This window comes from Eumetopias jubatus, unplaced genomic scaffold (genome assembly GCF_037043125.1).
Source record: "Eumetopias jubatus isolate StellerSeaLion01/CBP00866 unplaced genomic scaffold, mEumJub1_p1.0 scaffold_17, whole genome shotgun sequence".
NCBI lineage: Eukaryota > Metazoa > Chordata > Mammalia > Carnivora > Otariidae > Eumetopias > Eumetopias jubatus.
Window position 1 is genome coordinate 41,639,882 of NW_028274823.1, and position 21,151 is coordinate 41,661,032.

The 21,151-nt window shown below is 43.8% G+C and overlaps 1 protein-coding gene across 4 annotated transcripts in view; it reads left to right on the plus strand.

Moving 5' to 3' along the window:
* The window catches only part of VSTM4 (V-set and transmembrane domain containing 4), a 119,925-nt gene that overhangs the window by 73,213 nt on the left and 25,561 nt on the right, over nt 1-21,151 (plus strand). For all 4 annotated transcript variants that reach the window (XR_015767115.1, XM_028098496.1, XM_028098495.2 and 1 more), the window contains exons 7-8: nt 15,398-15,504; nt 16,889-16,950. Coding sequence is in view for 3 of the 4 variants with exons in the window: in XM_028098496.1 (XP_027954297.1) it covers nt 15,398-15,504; nt 16,889-16,950 (169 nt within the window). In the remaining variant the exon portion in view is untranslated. The remainder of the gene's footprint in view (nt 1-15,397; nt 15,505-16,888; nt 16,951-21,151) is intronic.

Here is a 21,151-nt window from a genome sequence, read left to right on the forward strand (position 1 = left end):
CGCAGTGTCGTTAGAGTGGTGGCCTCCATTCCCAGCCTGTCTCTGGGCAGTGCTGCCTCAAGGGCTGGCATGTCCTCAGGGCAGGCTGGCTTCCCTTGGGAAGAGAAAGGTGGTAGCAGGTGCATTCCCTTCTGGCCTAATGAAGGAGTTGTCTCCCTTCCTGACAGCAAACCCAATCGCACCTTAGTGTTAGGGGACCAGACTGAACTGAGCATGGTGACCAGAGGATGGCTGGGGTCAATCCCACCCAAACACGTACCCTCAGCCCTAGGGGTACAGGCGATAGATGCGGGGCACATACCCCCAGTGACCTCTCTTTGCCATTATTCTTTCAACCCAAGACGAGAACACTGCATGGAACCAATATATATTAATTAAGCACCTCCTGATCTTCTCAGTCTGTATTCAGAGATTTTAAATTCACAGACAAAACCAGTGGCCTGGCAAAGCATCTGCTCAGTCTTCACAAAGCTGGCAGGGACTGGCAAGGAAGAGCTTTAACAAAGAGGCCCCCGTAGAACCTCTCGGGTTGTGTGAAGCATTTATGGTAAAAGGCCATGTAGGCTGTGGCCAGGGAGATGCCTTGGCAGCTCTCTCACAAAGGAGCAGCTTTCCTCTGATGTTGCTTGGAATGTGCACACAAAGATGTGGTAGGATGGAAGCAGCAGCAAGTAATGCACTGTGACCACCAAGGATCTGCCGGGCTCCGCTAGGGGCACCAGTTGGTCTCGAGTTGCAGAGAACTCTGTCATGTCTGGCTCCCTATTCAAGGACTCTGAGAGGAGATTCCAGAGTAATGATGGTAATAATCCTGGTAAGATAATAGTAGGTGAGACCTCTTACATGCTCACTACATACCAGACACGGTTCTATGTTCTTGGCATGTCAAGGGAGTCGTGGGAGTGGAACCCTTCATCCATCTTGAGAGGGGACTTCTGCAGCTTCTAAGCAGCTCTGGCATGTGGTCTCTATTGGCCTCGAGTAGTCCAGTGGCAGGGGAGGCCCACAGAGCATGTCTGGAAGCCTAGAGCGAGATGTCAGGAAGTTTGTCACATTGCACGAGTCATGGGCCTTTCTCAGTGACAGCCAACCTGGGGCTGGGGGGCTGTAATCGCACTTCTCTACACAGCTTTTTGAGATAAAATTGACTGTAACTGGTAATGACGGTGAGTTGCCACCATCGTTGTTGAGACCAGTGTTCCTCCTTCAAGACTGCACACTTGACGTTGCAGGGCACAGGGTTACGGGGTGCTGAGTGTGCTGCAGGAAATCTTGGAGAAGGGAGCTCAGAGCTGGTTGGCAAGGAGCTCGTGGTCCTCTGGGGACCCGAATCGGGCATCATCTGTGTCAAAACTGAGCTATGGGGGCCGGAGGAAAGGAAGCACGGGGACATTTCTGCAGATGCAATAGGCAACTAAAGCAATGATTTTTTTGAAGATGGCATGGAGCAAGAAGGGCTCGGGAGGAGATGGCTCCAAGAAGCCGGCCTGGGGGGGTGTCGGCAGGACCAGAACCAGCGCCATTCCCCAGGGGCTTTCCAGTCTGGGTTCGTTTGACTGACAGACAACACTTGGCATCTCTGGCCATCCCAGTTCAAACTGCAACAAATCCCTTTGCTTTGCGGCACGGGACAGACAGCTGTGTGCCCAGGGACAAGGGTGCCGGCTCATTAGATGGAAACGAGATTAAACAGACCTCAAGGAAGGATTTTGATTCGTAGTTCCTATGTTGAGGCACAAAGATTGCCCTGGACCAAAGGAAACACTTGGCATGTGGGGGGTGAGGGTTGGATGTACTAAAGCTCCTCGGCACAAGTGGTTAGCCGCCCCTCTCGTATTATCCCAGGGAGAGGTGGGGCATTAGGACGGTCACTGATGGTTGGGTGAGGACTTCTATGCCACAGGCACTGTGCTTCAATATGAGGGCGCTTTGATCTCATATTTAGTTACGGAGGCAAGACGTGGCTGGGTCTATGAGTCTTAGTTATAATTGTGTTCTTGGGGGCGGGTATCAGTTCTATTTGTGCTGTTTTATTGTTTGTTTTTTTCTACTCCCGAACACTCTTAGCTATAGAGTAGAGGTGCCAAATTTCCACATGGCCAGCCTACCCCCTCCCACCTCCATTTTGACAGCTGATATCACTTATTCCAGATGGTTCCAGGTATGAGAACATGCTCCCCTCCTCCTCTGCCCAATCTTGGGCCACCAGCCCCAGCTCCTGCCTCCAAACGCTCAGCACTCAGGTTGGCCCCTCTTCTCCCGACCCAGGCAGGGCTTTAGCAGCTGTAACAGTCCCAGATTTAGTACAGACTTCCATGCAGTGGAATGCTGATCTCGCCTTTCAGTACCTTCTCTTTAGGGAGCTAAATGCCCAGAGCAGCCATGATGGATCCGGCTTGATCTGCCCTCTTCCCGTTCCAGTTTTCTTACTCTCTCTTGTCTGGGCTGGACCCAGAGTCCTTGCTTCAGGGCCAAGGAGACAGGCCAACCTGGATCAGATCCCACATCTCCTGCCTGAACTTCTCTGAGGCTTCATATTCCCCATCTGGGAGGGTCCGAGACTCTGGATATCACACACTTCTCATAGTGCTTTGCATAGGATAGAGGCAGACGGAGCTCTTATTAATTTAAGTTCGGCAAAATATAGTTGCTCGCAGTGTGCTCAATACCTAGCAAAATGCAGGTTGCCTGCTTCATCTGGTGTCCTGGGGTGGCTCTCCATTGCTCAGGGGTGCAGCCTCTTCTTCCTTACCCACCGGCTGTGTGTTCTGCTGGTTCCTAGACGACACCGCTGTCTCTGGGGCAATAGGAGGGCATGCTGTACCGTCTCAGGCGGAAAGATTTTCCAGTCGAACTTTAAGTTGTAACTTGCAGCCCTCCCCTCAGGGCCATGACATGGTGTCAGGAGATACCCAAGGGGCAGCTTTGTTCTCCCCGAGGCACAGCATGAAACCTCCCCCGCTGCACCCACACACCAGAGAGTTGGGTCAGTGCTACTGAGCCACTTCATGCACCTCGTCTAATTTAGGCTCCATTAGCCCATCTCACTCTCATTATAACCCTGTGTGATAAATGGCAAGTGTACGTCTCCCCATTTTACAGATTGGGGGATGAGGCCCAGGTAAGCGAGTGACTTGCCCAGGGTCACCCCTCTAATCAGAGTGGAACCTGCTTTAGTGCAGACCCAATCCCCTTGTCCAGTGCCCGTCCACTAGATGCGACCTCATGTGACACAGAGCAAAGGTGCCCAGTGCTTGTGGGAGGGAGACGCCCATGAGGGGTAGCCGGGCCAGAACCTTATACCTGTCACACACGCGTGTCAGCCACGCGGCCCTGCTTGGAGCCAGAAAGACAGCCCTGCTTTCCACAAATAGCACTGCTTTCCAACCACATAGCTCTCTCATTTAGACGGAGTTTCCGGCCTGTTCTCTATCTTTTTGGGTTTGACTGGCTCCAGCAATGCTCACTCCCTTGTGTCAGAGACAAAACACAGTCCTGTTCCAATCTCAGATATAGAATAACTTTCTGGTAAGTGAATCATAATGTGGAGTTTCTTTGTTTGTCAAAAATTTCTGCCAGTCTTGCTGGCTCAATGGGAGACAGTATTCTGCGAGCAAAATCATCAGTCATGTCGTGGGGGGTGACTCATTGTATATGAATTCTCATTGTTGAAGTATGAATTAGAGCTAAATTTAGTTTGGTGCAGTTTTGCTGTTTTGAAGGAAAACGGTGATGACAAAGCAGATCTTCTTTAGTTTACTGAACGCCCTGGGCCTGAAAGCACGCATTTATACAAATGATGTCCCAAAACTTTCATTTTATATTAAAGAGCTAAAGAACTAAGTCCAAGAAAAGAGAACGGGAAGGAGAAATCTTTGATTCTGCAGGGTGTAAGGTGCAGCTGGGGAGGGCAATCCAAGCTCGGAGGCAACAGACCAAAAGAAAACACTGAACGATTTTAGCAAAAGAAACAAGTCACTGTGCGTTTAACAAGAAACCACATTCAAAGGGAATTGGGGGAAATGTTTGCAATAAATATGTTGGACCGATGTGAAAGGTGCATGCAAACCTGTAGGAAAAACTCAGGACCCTAAGAGATGATAGCAGATGTCCATATGTCATTCGTAAAAGGGGAAACACGATTAGACACATGCTGGAAATGCTCATTCTCACTGGCAGTCAGAGAAATGCAAGTAAAAGGGAGATCACAGTTTTATTCATTAAGCGAGTAATTTTTTTAAGCTGATAAACCCGGTGTTAAATTTAGGCTAAAGACAGAAATACCCTCGTCCATTGACTGAATGGCTGTGAGGTAGTACTAACTTGTTGATCATTTTGACAGTGGATATTAGACCCTTTAAAATGGTCCTCCTCCATGAACTAGTAATCTCAGCTCTAAGACTCTCACCTAAAACAAAAGTCCAAGAGTGGAAAACCGTGATGCTAAATATTTATGGCAATATCACTCAGGTATCAATATTACTTAGATGTCAGGGATTGGCTGAGAAAACCGTGGCATAGCTTCTCACTGGAATAGTATGAGAATGTAACAATATGGAAAAGAGAGATTAGGTAAAAAGACGGGCATGAAATTATAAATATGTTATGACAAAAAAAATACACTGTATAAAAATCAAGGAAGGGTTGAAACTTAATGTCCGCACGAAAGCTTGGACATGGATAAACACTGCTGGCCGTGTTACTCATAATGGCCCAAGTTTGGAAGCAGCCAACGTATTCTACAGTAAGGGAATGCGTAAAAAAGCTGTGGTACATCCGGACAGGGGAATATCATTCAGGGCTAAAAAGACATGAGCTATCAAGCCATGAAAAGACTTGGAGGAAACTTTAAATACTAAGTGAAAGAAGCTGCTACCTAGTGTATGATTACACCTATATAAGATTCCCGAGAAGGCAAAACTATGGAGACAGTAAATAGATTTGTGGTTGCCAAGGGTTGGGGGGCAGGAGGGATGAATGGGTGGAGCACAGAGGTTTTGGGGGCAGTTCAGCTATTCGGTCTGATACTACACGGTGGATACATTATGTATTTGTCCAAACCCATGGAACTCACCCAAAGGGAGCCCTAATGTAAATTATGGACTTTGGGTGCTAATGATGTCTTGATGTAGGTTCATCAGTTATAACAAATGTCCCACCACGGCGGGGGACGTTGATGATGGGAGAGGTTGCACATATGGTGGGGGGGGCCGGGGGGCATATGAAAAATCTCTGTACCTTTTGGTCCGTTTTGCTGTGAACCTAAAACTTCCCTAAAAAAAAAAAAAAAAATGAAGTCCATTAAAAAAATTAAACAAGAAAGAGGAAAAAGACTGGAAATATTTAAATAGGCTGTGTTTTGGTTAGGCTATTATTTATTTTCCTTTTTCTCCATGCCTGTAATTACTATTTGAAAACATGAACGTGCATTAATTTATAATGGAAAGAAAAAAATAAACACTTAAAGAGTTTAAAGCTATGAGATGAAGCTGTACATGCAGTTGTGTATTTAAGCAATTCTGAGTTTTTGATCCCTTGTTTCTTCTTAGTGGTCAGCATTTTGTAAACACACATTCCTTTGGGCTATTTGTGAGTTTACACAACTGACCTGTACTCTAAACCTATGGCCAGTTGGAGTTTCAGTTCCCAGTAAAAATAAGCCATCTTTGGGGACTCTCAGCACGATCTGTATTCTTGGAATTTTTCCCACTATGCGTGAGTCAATCTTTGTTAATTTTAAAAACCCTAGGACTCTAGGGGCGCCTGGGTGGCTCAGTCATTAAGCGTCTGCCTTCAGCTCAGGTCATGATCCCAGGGTCCTGGGATCGAGCCCCGTGTCGGGCTCCCTGCTCTGCGGAAAGGCTGCTTCTCCCTCTCCCATTCCCCCTGCTGTGTTCTCTCTCTCACTGTCTCTGTCTGTCAAATAAATAAATAAAATCTTAAACAAAAGAAAAAAAACCCCTAGGACTCTGTTAGAAATAGCCTACCTTCTCTTAAGTGTATGCAGATATTTATTTGTGTTTAATTTGCTGTTTTGCAATGATTATGTTTTTTAATTTTTTTATTGTTATGTTAATCACCATATATTACATCATTAGTTTTTGGTGCAGTGTTCCATGATTCATTGTTTGTTCATAACACCCAGTGCTCCATGCAGAACGTGCCCTCCTCAATACCCATCACCAGGCTAACCCATCCCCCTACCCCCCTCCCCTCTAGAACCCTCAGTTTGTTTTTCAGAGTCCATCATCTCTCATGGTTCGTCTCCCCCTCTGACATACTCCCCTTTTCTTCCTCTCCTGTTATCTTCTTCTTTTTCTTTTTTCTTAAAATATGTTGCGTTATTTGTTTCAGAAGTACAGAACTGTGATTCAACAGTCTTGCACAATTCACAGCGCTCACCGTAGCACATACCCTCCCCAATGTCTATCACCCAGCCACCCCATCCCTCCCACCCCCAACCACTCCAGTAACACTCAGTTTCTTTCCTGAGATTAAGAATTCCTCATATCAGTGAGGTCATGTGATACATGTCTTTCTCTGATTGACTTATTTCACTCAGCATAACACCCTCCAGTTCCATCCACGTCGTTGCAAATGGCAAGATCTCATTCCTTTTGATGGCTGCATAATATTCCATTGTGTATATATACCACCTCTTCTTTATCCATTCATCTGTCGATGGGCATCTTGGCTCTTTCCACAGTTTGGCTATGGTGGACATTGCTGCTATAAACATTGGGGTACACGTACCCCTTCGGGTCCCTACAGTTGTATCTTTGTGGTAAATACCCAGTAGTGCAATTGCTGGATCGAACGGTAGCTCTAATTTCAACTGTTTGAGGAACCTCCATACTGTTTTCCAGAGGGGTTGCACCAGCTTGCATTCCCACCAACAGTGTAGGAGGGTTCCCCTTTCTCCACATCCCCGCCAACATCTGTCGTTCCCTGACTTGTTAATTTTAGCCATTCTGACGGGTGTGAGGTGGTATCTCATTGAGGTTTTGATTTGGATTTCCCTGATGCCGAGCGATGTTGAGCACTTTTTCATGTGCCTGTTGGCCATTTGGATGTCTTCTTTGGAGAAATGTCTGTTCATGTCTTCTGCCCATTTCTTGATTGGATTATTTGTTCTTTGGGTGTTGAGTTTGATAAGTTCTTTATAGATTTTGGATACTAGCCCTTTATCTGATATGTCATTTGCAAATATTTTCTCCCATTCTGTCGGTTGTCTTTTGGTTTTGTGGACTGTTTCTTTTGCTGTGCAAAAGCTTTTTATCTTGATGAAATCCCAATAGTTCATTTTTGCCCTGGCTTCCCGTGCCTTTGGCGATGTTTCTAGGAAGAAGTTGCTGCGGCTGAGGTCAAAGAGGTTGCTGCCTGTGTTCTCATTTAGGATTTTGATGGACTCCTGTCTCACATTTAGGTCTTTCAACCATTTGGAGTATATTTTTGTGTGTGGTGTAAGGAAATGGTCCAGTTTCATTCTTCTGCATGTGGCTGTCCAATTTTCCCAACACCATTTGTTGAAGAGACTGTCTCTTTTCCATTGGACATTCTTTCCTGCTTTGTCAAAGATAAGTTGACCATAGAGTTGAGGGTCCATTTCTGGGCCCTCGATTCTGTTCCATTGATCTATGTGTCTGTTTTTGTGCCAGTACCATACTGTCTTGATGATGACAGCTTTGTAATAGAGCTGGAAGTCCGGAATTGTGATGCCGCCAGCTTTGCTTTTCTTTTTCAGTATTCCTCTGGCTATTCTGGGTCTCTTCTGGTTCCATACAAATTTTAGGATTATTTGTTCCATTTCTTTGAAAAAAGTGGATGGTATTTTGATGGGGATTGCATTGAATGTGTAGATTGCTCTAGGTAGCATTGACATCTTCACAATGTTGATTCTCCCAATCCATGAGCATGGAACGTTTTTCCATTTCTTTGTGTCTTCTTCAATTTCTTTCCTGAGTATTTTATAGTTTTCTGAGTACAGATCCTTTGCCTCTTTGGTTAGATTTATTCCTAGGTATCTAATGGTTTTGGGTGCAATTGTAAATGGGATCGACTCCTTGATTTGTCTCTCTTCTGTCATGTTGTTGGTGTATAGGAATGCCACTGATTTCTGTGCATTGATTTTATATCCTGCTACTTTACTGAATTCCTGTATAAGTTCTAGCAGTTTTGGGGTGGAGTCTTTTGGGTTTTCCACATACAGTATCATATCATCTGCAAAGAGTGAGAGTTTGACTTCCTCTTTGCCGATTTGGATGCCTTTGATTTCTTTTTGTTGTCTAATTGCTGTGGCTAGGACTTCTAATACTATGTTGAATAGCAGTGGTGAGAGTGGACATCCCTGCCGCGTTCCTGACCTTAGGGGAAAAGCTCTCAGCCTTTCCCCATTGAGAATGATATTCGCTGTAGGTTTTTCATAGATGGCTTTTATGATATTGAGGTATGTACCCTCTATCCCTATACTCTGAAGAGTTTTGATCAAGAAAGGATGCTGTACTTTGTCAAATGCTTTTTCTGCATCTATTGAGAGGATCATATGATTCTTGTTCTTTCTTTTGTTAATGTATTGTATCACGTTGATTGATTTGCGGATGTTGAACCAGCCTTGCAGCCCAGGGATAAATCCCACTTGGTCATGGTGAATAATCCTTTTAATGTACTGTTGGATCCTATTGGCTAGTATTTTGGTGAGAATTTTTGCATCCATGTTCATCAAGGATATTGGTCTGTAATTCTCTTTTTTGATGGGGTCTTTGTCTGGTTTTGGGATCAAGGTAATGCTGGCCTCATAAAATGAGTTTGGAAGTTTCCCTTCCATTTCTATTTTTTGGAACAGTTTCAGGAGAATAGGTATTAATTCTTCTTGAAATGTCTGATAGAATTCCCCTGGGAAGCCATCTGGCCCTGGGCTTTTGTTTTTTGGGAGATTTTTGATGACTGTTTCAATTTCCTTATTGGTTATAAGTCTGTTCAGGTTTTCTATTTCTTCCTGGTTCAATTTTGGTAGTTGATACATCTCTAGGAATGCACCCATTTCTTCCAGGTTATCTAATTTGCTGGCATAGAGTTGCTCATAATATGTTCTTATAATTGTTTGTATTTCTTTGGTGTTGGTTGTGATCTCTCCTCTTTCATTCATGATTTTGTTGATTTGGGTCATTTCTCTTTTCTTTTGATCAGTCTGGCCAGGGGTTTATCAATCTTGTGAATTCTTTCAAAGAACCAGCTCCTAGTTTCATTGATCTGTTCTACTGTTCTTTTGGTTTCTAGTTCATTGATTTCAGCTCTGATCTTTATGATTTCTCTTCTCCTGCTGGGTTTAGGCTTTATTTGCTGTTCTTTCTCCAGCTCCTTTAGGTATAGGGTTATGTTGTGTATTTGAGACCTTTCTTGTTTCTTGAGAAAGGCTTGTATTGCTATATACTTTCCTCTCAGGACTGCCTTTGCTGTATCCCAAAGATTTTGAACAGTTGTGTTTTCATTTTCATTGGTTTCCATGAATTTTTTAAATTCTTCTTTAATTTCTTGGTTGACCCATTCATTCTTTAGTAGGATGCTCTTTAGCCTCCATGTATTTGAGTTCTTTCCGACTTTCCTCTTGTGGTTGAGTTCTAGTTTCAAAGCATTGTGGTCTGAAAATATGCAGGGAATGATCCCAATCTTTTGGTACCGATTGAGACCTGATTTGTGACCTAGGATGTGATCAGTTCTGGGAAATGTTCCATGGGCACTAGAGAAGAATGTGTATTCCGTTGCTTTGGGATGGAATGTTCTGAATATGTCTGTGAAGTCCATTTGGTCCAGTGTGTCATTTAAAGTCTTTATTTCCTTGTTGATCTTTTGCTTAGATGATCTGTCCATTTCAGTCAGAGGGGTGTTAAAGTCCCCCACTATTATTGTATTGTTGTCAATGTGTTTCTTTGCTTTTGTTATTAATTGCCTTATATAATTGGCTGCTCCCATGTTCGGGGCATAGATATTTACAATTGTTAGATCTTCTTGTTGGATAGACCCCTGAAGTAGGATATAGTGTCCTTCCTCATCTCTTATTACAGTCTTTGTTTTAAAATCTAGTTTGTCTGATATAAGGATTGCCACCCCAGCTTTCTTTTGGTGTCCATTAGCATGGTAAATGGTTTTCCACCCCCTCACTTTCAATCTGGGGGTGTCTTTGGGTCTAAAATGAGTCTCTTGCAGACAGCATATTGGTGGGTCTTGTTTTTGAATCCAATCTGATAGCCTGTGTCTTTTGATTGGGGCATTTAGCCCATTTACATTCAGGGTAACTATTGAAAGGTATGAATTTAGTGCCATTGTATTACCTGTAAGGTGACTGTTAACTGTCTGTTGTCTGTGTTCGTTTCTGCTCTTTGCTGCTTTTAGGTTCTCTCTTTGCTTAGAGGACCCCTCTCAATATTTCTTGGAGGGCTGGTTTCGTGTTTGCAAATTCCTTTAGTTTTTGTTTGTTCTGGAAGCTTTTTATCTCTCCTTCTATTTTCAATGATAGCCTAGCTGGATATAGTATTCTTGGCTGCATATTTTTCTCGTTTAGTGCTCTGAAGATATCTTGCCAGTCCTTTCTGGCCTGCCAGGTCTCTGTGGATAGGTCTGTTGCCAATCTAATGTTTCTACCATTGTAGGTTACATATCTCTTCTCCCGAGCTGCTTTCAGGATTTTCTCTTTGTCTCTGAGACTCGTAAGTTTTACTATTAGATGTCGGGGTGTTGACCTATTATTATTGATTTTGAGAGGGGTTCTCTGTGCCTCCTGGATTTTAATGCCTGTTTCCTTCCTCACATTAGGGAAGTTCTCTGCTATAATTTGCTCCAATATACCTTCTGCCCCTCTCTCTCTCTCTTCTTCTTCTGGGATCCCAATTATTCTAATGTTGTTTCGTCTTATCGTATCACTTATCTCTCGAATTCTGCCCTCGTGATCCTGTAGTTGTTTCTCTCTCTTTTTCTCAGCCTCTTTATTTTCCATCATTTGGTCTTCTATATCGCTGATTCTCTCTTCTGCCTCATTTATCCTAGCATTTAGTGCCCCCATTTTTGATTGCACCTCATCAATAGCCTTTTTGATTTCGATTTGGTTAGATTTTAGTTCTTTTATTTCTCCAGAAAGGGTTTCTCTAATAACTTCCATGCTTTTTTCAAGCCCAGCTAGTATCTTTAAAGTCATGATTCTGAACTCTAGGTCCGACATCGTACTAATGTCCGTATTGAGTAGGTCCCTGGCTGACGGTACTACCTCTTGTTCTTTTTGCTGAGGTGATTTCTTTCGTCTTGTCATTTTGTCCAGAGGAGAATAGGTGAATGAGAGAACAAAATGCTAACAGGTTTACAACGTCCCCAGCAAATATACTGTACACAAATCAGAAAAGACCTGAAACCAGGGGAAAAGAAAGGGAAAGAAAGAAAAAAGAAAGAGAAAAAGAAAAAAAAAGATAAAAACAAAAACAAAACAATACAAAAAAGGCAGAATATGATCAAATATGATCAGGCTAGTGCATAGATCAGTGCCACACACTAGATTTGGGGCGTATTTTGGTCTGTTAGAAAAAAGTGCCTCCTAAAATTTTAAAGGAAGAAAGACATATATGTACAAAATAAGGGTTGATACAATGAAGGGATGGAAGATGACTGTAAAGATGAAAATTATAAAAGATTTTATAAAAGGACTTGGTAAGATAAGTTGTTTGAAAAAAGAAAGAAGATTTAAGAAAAAAAAAAGGAAAAAGGGAGAGAATGTGATCAGGCAGGAGACTAGAATAAAGCCATACACTAGTGATTTAGGGTATATTTTGATCTGTTAGAAGAAACTGTACCTCAAAATTTTAAAGAGAGAACAACTTATATATATATGCCAAAAATAAGGGTAACTACTATGAAGGGATAAAATAGGACTCTAAAAATGAAAAATAAAAAATGTTGTTTTTTTTTTTAAAAAAGGGATTTATAAGATGTTGGTTGAAAAAGGGAAAAAGAAAAATAAAAAAAAACAGTCAACAAAAATTAACTTTGATGAAATAATGAATCATGGTAAAAAAAAAAAAAAAAAAAAAGCCATGAATCTATGTGCAGTATTCCCCTAGCACTGGAGTTCTCCTATTCTCCTTGATCGACCAACTTGGTTTTGGCTTGCTGGCTGTTTGTGTTGATCTTCTGGGGGAGGGGCCTGTTGCTGTGGTTTCCAAATGTCTTTGCCGGAGGCTGAATTGCCCCGCCCTTGTCGGTCCGGGCTAAGCAAGCTGCTCGGGTTTGATCTCAGGAGCTTTTGTTCCCTGCAAGCTCTCCGTACAGCCTTGGAGGACCAGGGTAAAAATGGTGGCCTCCCAATCTCCACTCGGAGGAGCTGAGAACTTGGGGCCCCGCTCCTCAGTGCGCCCCCAGAGAAAAGCAGTCACTTCCGTGTCCCCGGTCTCCGGCCGCACTCCGTGCTCACCCGGCCTGTGACCGAGAATTGCTATCTCTGGCACCCGACCCCGCGCGGAGTCTCCAAACCCAGCAGATCCCTGCAGTGCGTTCCCGCACCGCTCCTCCCCGGGAAGGAAGGGGAGTCTCCCCGGATCTGCCACTTGTTGGGTCCCTGCTGGGGGAGCCGTGCCCCGACTGGGCCGCAGATCACAGTTTATGGCAACCCCGAGCTGAGAGCCCGCGACTCCGCTCCGTATCTGCAGCCGGCTTCCCTGCTCTGATCCCTGGGAGCTCTGGCGCACTCAGGCACCCCCGGTCTCTCTGTGACCCCAAGGGTCCTGAGACCACACTGTCCCGGGAGGATTCCACCCCCTGCTTAGCCACTGCAGCGACGTCCCTCCGCCGAGCCAACTTCTAAAAGGTCCGATTGTGCTCCGCGGCTCTATCACTTGCCAGAAGCGGCCGACGGAGGCCCCTCCCCCGCCGTCTATCCTCCCGAATATCACCTTGGATTCACTTCTCCACACGTCCTACCTTCCAGTAAGTGGTCGCTTCTCTGTTCAGAGAGTTGTTGCTACTCTCCTGTTCGATCTCCTGTTGAGTTCGTAGGTGTTCAGAATGGTTTGATCCCTATTCAGCTGAATTCCTGAGACCAGACGAAATCTAGGTCTCCTACTCCTCCGCCATCTTGCTCCGCCTCTCAATGATTATGTTTTTTAATGATTATACAATCACATGGATTAAAAATTAAAATTAAAAAGTTAAATAATTGGGGTGCCTGGGTGGCTCAGTCGATTAAGCATCTGCCTTTGGCTCAGATCATGATCCCGGGGTCCTGGGATCGAGTCCCACCTTGGGCTCCCTGCTCAGCAAGAGCCTGCTTCTCCCTCTCCTGCTCCCCCTGCTTGTGCTCTCTCTCTCTTTCTGTCAAATAAATAAAATCTTTAAAAAAAAAGGTTAAATAATTGACTAAAAATATATATAGTGATAATTCTTCCTGCCTGGTCTCCCATCTGCTTAGTTCCTCAACACCCCCATTCTAAGGAACTACTATTTTATTTTATTTTTTAAATTTTATTTATTTATGTATTTATTTATTTATTTATTTATTATTTGAGAGAGAGTGAGAGAGCAGGTGAATGGGGAGAGGGTCAGGGGAAGAGGGAGAGGCAGAGAATCCCAAGCAGACTCTGTGCTGAGTGTAGAGCTGGATGTGGGAGTCCATCTCATGACCCTGAGATCATGACCTGAGCTGAAACCAAGAGTTGGACGCTTAACCCACTAAGCCACCCAAGTGCCCCAGGAACTACTATTTTAAAATTCTTGTGACTGCTTCCAGAGTTTCTTTATGCATGTATATGCAAACACTAATATATATTTTTATTTTTCCCTAGTTTTATACAAAAAGGGGCACATTTTATACATTGTCTAACACCCAGCTTTTCCACTTAGCAATGTATCTTTCCTCATCAGCACATAAATAGCTTCTTACTCCTCTTTGCAGCTACAGAGAACCCCACATGTGTATTTGTAGACTCACCATCATTTCCTTAACCAGTCCCCTGCTGATGGACAGTTGGGTTCTTTTTGATCCATTGCTATCAACAACAGCACCGTAAGGACGAATCTTACACGTACATTTCATACACGTGCAGGGATATCCACAGAATAAATTCCCAGAAGTGAAGTTGCCGGGTCAGAGTATAAGCCTCTAGAGCTCTGATTGCCAAGTTATTCTGATTGCCAAGTTATTCTGATTGCCAAGTTATTCTCCTTCGGGAAGGGTTTACACTCATACCAGCCATACTTCTGAGTGCCCGATTCTCTACATCCTTGGCAAAAGAGTGCTTTGCTTCCAGTATGATTATTGTCATTCTGATGTGTGGAGAAAGGAAGTGCAGTGTGTTTTAACTTGGCTTCCTTTCATGAAGGAGCCTTCGTATGTTGTCATAGGTAAGAGCCTTTCCTCTCATGTGATAACTGCTTACTGCCTTCCTTCATTTTGATTATTAGGCAGTTGGTCATTATGGATTTCTAGAAATTCTTTATGTATTAGGGAGATAACCTCTCTTGGTAACTGCACCTACCTGGCTGGAACGTGTGTCTCAGGACAAGAGATTCTGAAAGGGGCCTTTGCTGGAGCAAATACGACGCATTTGAGTTAAGAGCGATAGCCATTCAAGGAAGTGTGTGGACTCCAGCCCACATGTAGCATCAAGGTTTCCCATCAAGCCAGTCTGTGTTTGTAACTTTTGTCACTTAACGCCTTTACATCTTGGTTTTCTTACCTGCAATATAAGGCTTATCAGTCCATCATTCTGGGTAACACATACAAAGAACCTGATAGTGCAATGATTACACAGGGCCAGATAACTGAACACACCCACAGCCCTCCTCAGGGTGAAGCCACTTACTCTCTGCTAAAAGTAAAGTTACAGCAGGAAAAGAAAGCATGAACAATCATGGGGGACCCTGGAGAATTCTGGGTGCAGCTCCCAGGGTCCTTTGTCCTTTGCATAGGAGGTGCTCTGTTTGAGGATTGTGAACCACAAAAATACGTGCAAAGAATCTTGGTTTTAGGGTAGCTCGAGCAGAAGTTTCTAATCGTATCTTAATACCCTACTGATGATGTGGCCAAGCCGGACTGTGTTACTGATGCAACCAGTATAAACCATCAATCTCTGCATCTGTAACTGTGTAGACAGGCTGGCCCTGGATCTCTCCAGGGATCTTTGAATGTTCAACAGCACGTTATAAATCACTAACTAGCTCATCTCACCATCCTTATCTTAGCCACAGGTCAGTATTAGACCTCCCAACATCCCTGGAGACCAACATAGAGTGATCCCAGTCCAGCTGTAAGAGAACTTCACCTTACGTAGGTACTCAGGAAGCCCACAGAAACTATGGCTTCCTTTCCTTTTTTCTGGAACAAACCTGCTTTTGCCTTCACCAGGACTCTCTTCTTGTATAGCTCAGGGGAGACCGTGACCAGTGTGACCAGCTTGGCCCCACTGCAACCCAAGAAGGGCAAGAGGCGGAAGGAGAAGCCTGACGTTCCTCCTGCAGTGCCTGCCAAAGGTAGGAGGCTAGCCTACAGTTACCCACGTGGGAGCCAGCACAGCTGATCTAGAAGTGGGTCTGGGGTCTGCAGTGGGATCAGGACAGGGGGAGTAGACAGATGGAGGATGTGACATCTGGTGGTGATATGGCTTGCAGAACCCCACCTAGATTCTGATCATAACTGAGCCCTATCACTGAGGTGGGGCTGGGGGTAGTGCGCTGGCCCAGCATGGCATTAGTGGGGAGATGGGAGGGGGGAGGTCAACGTGCACAGATTGATTCCACAGTGTACTTCACCTTGAACTATTAACATGCTCACACATAGTGGGGTGGGACAAAGGGGTATCAACATCTTCTTGGTTCATTCAAGGGAATGAAGCCTCTCTGATTTTTCTAAGGATGTACACCAGGTATGTAGTTTATTTTGGATTTGTTCTGGGGATAAAATGAGGGTTAGTCTTTGATTCCAGTTGTAATGTAGAGCAACATAGGTGAGAAAGATGAATGTTTCTGGAGAACTGCTCATGTCTTAGGAGAACTGAGACCATTTACAGATAGTTCCTAAAATAACGGTGGCCAGTTTTGGAGATGTTCATACCTCAAAAGAGTCTGAAACGTAGTTGGAAGTACTGGGACCGTCCCCTCGGGCTCCTTGGGGTCCTGTGCTGAAAGCCACTGGTGCTCAGGCTGACCACGTGTTGGGTAGACAGAGGGGCCGGAAGGCCTGGGCATTCTGGGAGGCACGACAAGTGTCGGTCTGGGGAGGGAAGGGGGCAAAGAACCCTGCCGTAACGTCTCGTTCAATCAGAGTAGATAGTACCTTACCTCACAAAAGATGAGAGTGAGCCTCAGAGAGCCAAGTGGTAGAGTCTGGCTTGGAGGGGAGGTCTGCCGAACTTTCAAGGTCAAGTTCAAGTTCCAAAACATTGAAGTACTCATTACATGATATTTGGGGGAAGAGCCTCAATTTTCTCCTCTGTTAAATGGGGACAATAAGACCCGCCTCCCTGATGACCTCTGAGGGCTGCTGTGAGGGTCAGGGTCACTGCTTTAACTGTTACTGTGTAGTTAGGATGAAGCCCAGGGAAGTTCCCGGCCTCAGGCTTTACCAAACATACCTGGTTCTCACCTGCACACCTGACCTCTTGGTAGCTGGCAGTGTTTTATGCAGAGTTGTTTCATTGACCTTGCTGTTGGCAGATTATGACTCGTCCAAAGACTAGGGGAGGATTGCTCTCCATGGAGGGGCACCCAGTGGTGCCTAGATCAGAAACTGAACTTCTTCTGTCGGGGCAGGAAGGGGTGCGTGAGTCGCCACAGAGTATGTTTATGATGCTTACGCCACGTGGGCATTACGAGTCCTGGAGGAAATGCAAGCTAAACCCTTGACATCCTTCCACAGCTCCCATAACTACCACATTCCATAAACCGAAGCTGCTGAAACCACAAAGGAAAGTCGCCCTGGTGAGTAACCATATTCTGTGTTGTTATTATCCCCTCAAGCCTTAAACACACGTGAGGTCAAAGGAATACCTTGACTGACTCAAAACGTGCTGCAAGTTCTTGGTGCTTCCATTCCCAAGCAAAGACAGTCTCTCTTATTGGGTCAGCTTTTGAGCCATCTTTTCTCCACATCTGGTTCCCAGAGTGGCTTTTAAAAAATCCAAGGAGAACCATGTTCCATTATAAATGCTATTTTTCAAAAAGAAGGGGAAAAAAAGCCACACTCCAGAAGGTATAAATAGAATATGGACCTGTTTATATAAATTTACCTGATAACTACTCTGAAGAGACTGATGAAGAACCTTCAAGAAAATTTGTCATAGCTATTTATTTTGAAATAACTGTAGATTTACAGAAGAGTTGTAAAGACACGGCGAGTTCCTGTCTGCCCTTCACCCAGCTTCTCCTAGGGTGAGCATCTCACATAGCCCTGGTGTCTTTATCAAAAGTAAGATTACCATCAGCACATTGCCATTAACCACACTCCAGACTTCGGCCAAATTTCAGCAGTTTCTCCACCCATGTTCTTCTCCTGTTCCAGGATCCAGTCCAGGATATCACATTGCACTTAGTTGTCATGCATCCTTAGTCTCCTCCAGTCTGTGACATTCCCTAATCTTTCTTTTTCTTTTGTGGCCTTGACACTTCTGAAGAGAAGCAGCCAGTTATTTTTTTACAATGATCCTTGATTTGGCTTTCTCTGAGATTTTCTGATGAGTAGAGTATGAGGTTCTGGATTTTGGACCAGAATACAGAGGTGATATTTCCTCCTCATGGCATGTTTTTGGGGATGCATGATGTCAATATGTCTTATTAGTGACATTAATTGCGATCGCTTGGTTTGTTAGGGTGATGTTTGCTGGGCTTCCTCTATACAAAGTTACTATTTTCCCCTTTCCATACCTGTTTGTTAGAAGCCAGTCACTAGGGATGCCTGGGTGGCTCAGTCGGTTAAGCGTCTGCCTTCGGCTCAGGTCATGATCTCAGGGTCCTGCGATCGAGTCCCACATCGGGCTCCCTGCTCGGCGGGGAGCCTGCTTCTCCCTCTCCCTCTGCCTGCCACTCCCCCGCTTGTGTTCTCTCTCTCTCTCTGACAAATAAATAAATAAAATCTAAGGAAAAAAAAAAAAAGAAGCCAGTCACTAAGTCCAGTTCACACTCAGGGGGAGGAGAGAAGCTCCCTGTTCTAAAGGAGGAGTATTAAAAGAATTTGTGGACATCTGTTAACCACCATAGTAATTAGTAAATATTTTGGGGGAGATATGTCAAGTATAAGCAAATATCCTGTTTTTCCTTGAACTTTTGCCCACGATTTTAGCGTTCATCAATGGATTTTGCTTGTAGCAGTTATTGCTATGGTGTACTAACGGTGATTTTGTATTTTCCTTAATCCTTCTATTTTTACTGGGGCACCTTGGTGGCTCAGTTGGTTAAGCGTCTGCCTTCGGCTCGGGTCATGATCCTGGGGTCCTGGGATCGAGTCCCACGTCGGGCTCCCAACTCAGCGGGGAGTCTGTTTCTCCCTCTCCCTCTGCCTCTCTCCCTGCTTGTGCTCTCTCTTTCTATCTCTGTGTCTCGAATAAATAAAAAATCTTTAAAAAAAATCCTTCTATTCGGAGGGGGAGACGAACCATGAGAGATGATGGGCTCTGAAAAACAAACTGAGGGTTCTAGAGGGGAGGGAGGTGGGGAGATGGGTTGGCCTGGTGATGGGTATTAAAGAGGGCACGTTCCGCGTGGAGCACTGGGTGTTATGCACAAACAATGAATCATGGAACACTACATCAAAAACTAATGATGTAACGTATGGTGATTAACATAACAATAAAAAAATTTAAAGAGAAAAAAATATTGGGAGGAAAAAAAATCCTTCTATTTTTACTACTTGAAATTCTTCTGTAAGGAAAAGCTGGACACCTTCTCTCATTTATTTATTCACTAATTTGTATCAGTATGGGTGCATGGATATGAAAAATTTTAAGTTTCTAATTATTTACTTTGTCACTAACATTGCTTAGCTGTTGTATATTTGTGTGTGAGAGAAAGAGAGACAGAGAGAGACAGACAGGCAGAGAGGGAGGGAGAGAGAGAGAGACTGAGAGGGAGAGATATTGGCAGCCCTATTCTAAAATGTGGATGTACTGGGAAGGGCTGAAATGATCTTGAAGGAAAAGAACAAAGTGGAGAATTTACATACCAATTCTCAAGACTTACCTTAAAGCCACAATAATTAACAAACTATGGTATGAGCACAAAGATGGAACAAGGGAACAGAATAAAGAGCTCCAAACAGATCTACATATGTATTGTCACTTGATTTATTACAAAAGTAACATTGCAAGTCAGGGGAGGGATTACTTTTCAATATAGGGTGATAGGTGTATTGGATACCCATATGAAGAACAATGATCCGTTACCCCTGCTTTATACCATAGACAAAAATTAGAGAAGGATCATAGACTTAAATAGGAAAGGTAAATATAAAGCTTCCTAAGGATTGCATATCTCCCTAACTTCAGCTCAGGCAAAGACTGTTTAAAACAAGACTCACCAAGTACCGACCATAACGGAAAAGATGGAAAAATTTGGATTACCTTAAAATTTAGACTGTTGATTTTTGGGGTGCCTGGGTGATTGGGTTGGTTGAGCATCCAACTCTTGATTTCAGCTCTGGCTGTGATCTCAGGGTTGTGGGATCAAGCCCCTTTGGACTCCATACTCAGTACGGAGTTGGCTTGAGATTTTCTCTCTTCCTCTCCCTCTGCCCCTCCCCCTGCTTTCTCTCTATCTCTCTAAAAATAAAAATAAATAAATAAAAAATCTTAAAATTCAGAATGTTATGTTTATTGTTATGTTAATCACCATACATTACATCATTAGTTTTTGATGTAGTGTTCCATGATTCATTGCTTGTTCATGACACCCAGTGCTCCACGCGGAACGTGCCCTCTTTAATACCCATCACCAGGCCAACCCATCTCCCCACCTTCCTCCCCTCTAGAACCCTCAGTTTGTTTTTCAGAGTCCATCATCTCTCATGGTTCGTCTCCCCCTCCAAATAGAAGGATTTTTTTGAAGATTTTTTTATTTATTCGAGACACACAGATACAGAGAGAGAGAGAGAGAGAGCACAAGCAGGGAGAGAGGCAGAGCTGGAGAGGGAGAAGCACACTCCCCACAATCAGAATGTTGATTGTGATTTAAAGGCACCAAGAAAGAACACAAAGGCAAACCACAGTTTGGAACAACATCCAGCATGCATGCATCTAACAAAGCGGTTTTTTTTTTTTTTTTAAGATTTTATTTATTTATTTGACAGAGAGAGACACAGCGAGAGCAGAAACACAAGCAGGGGGAGTGGTAGAGGGAGAAGCAGGCCTCCCGCGGAGCGGGGAGCCCGATGCGGGGCTCGATGCGGGGCTCCATCCCAGGACCCTGGGATCATGACCTGAGCCGAAGGCAGACGCTTAACCGACTGAGCCACCCAGGCGCCCCTAACAAAGGGTTCTTATCTAGAATGTCTGAACACCTACAAATCAATAGGAAATAAAAGGACAACTCTACAAAAAAAAAATATAATAAGCAGAAGTCTTCAACAGGCACTTCACAAAAGGCGATACACCAATAGTAAGCACATGAAAAGTATTTAACCTCATTGGCATCATGGCAATGCAAATTAAAAAGCGTAAAGTTTACATCTAGGAGGATGGCTGAAATGAAACACTTGTTTCTTTTGCTTGTTTTTCTCTGACCCATTGGGAATTTGGGAATGTATTCAGTTTTATCTGTCAGATTCTTTTTTATTTTACTTTATGTTTCATATTTCAATAATCATTCCTTGCCAGTTTTATTAAACTTCATCCCTACATTCTAAACAGTTATTTGAACTAAACATTTACTAACTTTATTATTATTCTTTCTTGAATCTAATGTCTTCTCCCCAAATATCTTTCTTTGCATTTACATTTGAGCAATTTGTCTGGGAATGGAATTCTAGTTTTATAAACTTTTTCCACTCTGTTCTGGGAAATATGCTGAATACTTTATGTTCATATCTATTTACTTCCCATATTGCTCAGGGTAAATGCCAAATTCCATACTGTGGCCTATAATACCCTATATCATACAAGCCACATACGTCATTTAAATTTTTTAGTAGCCA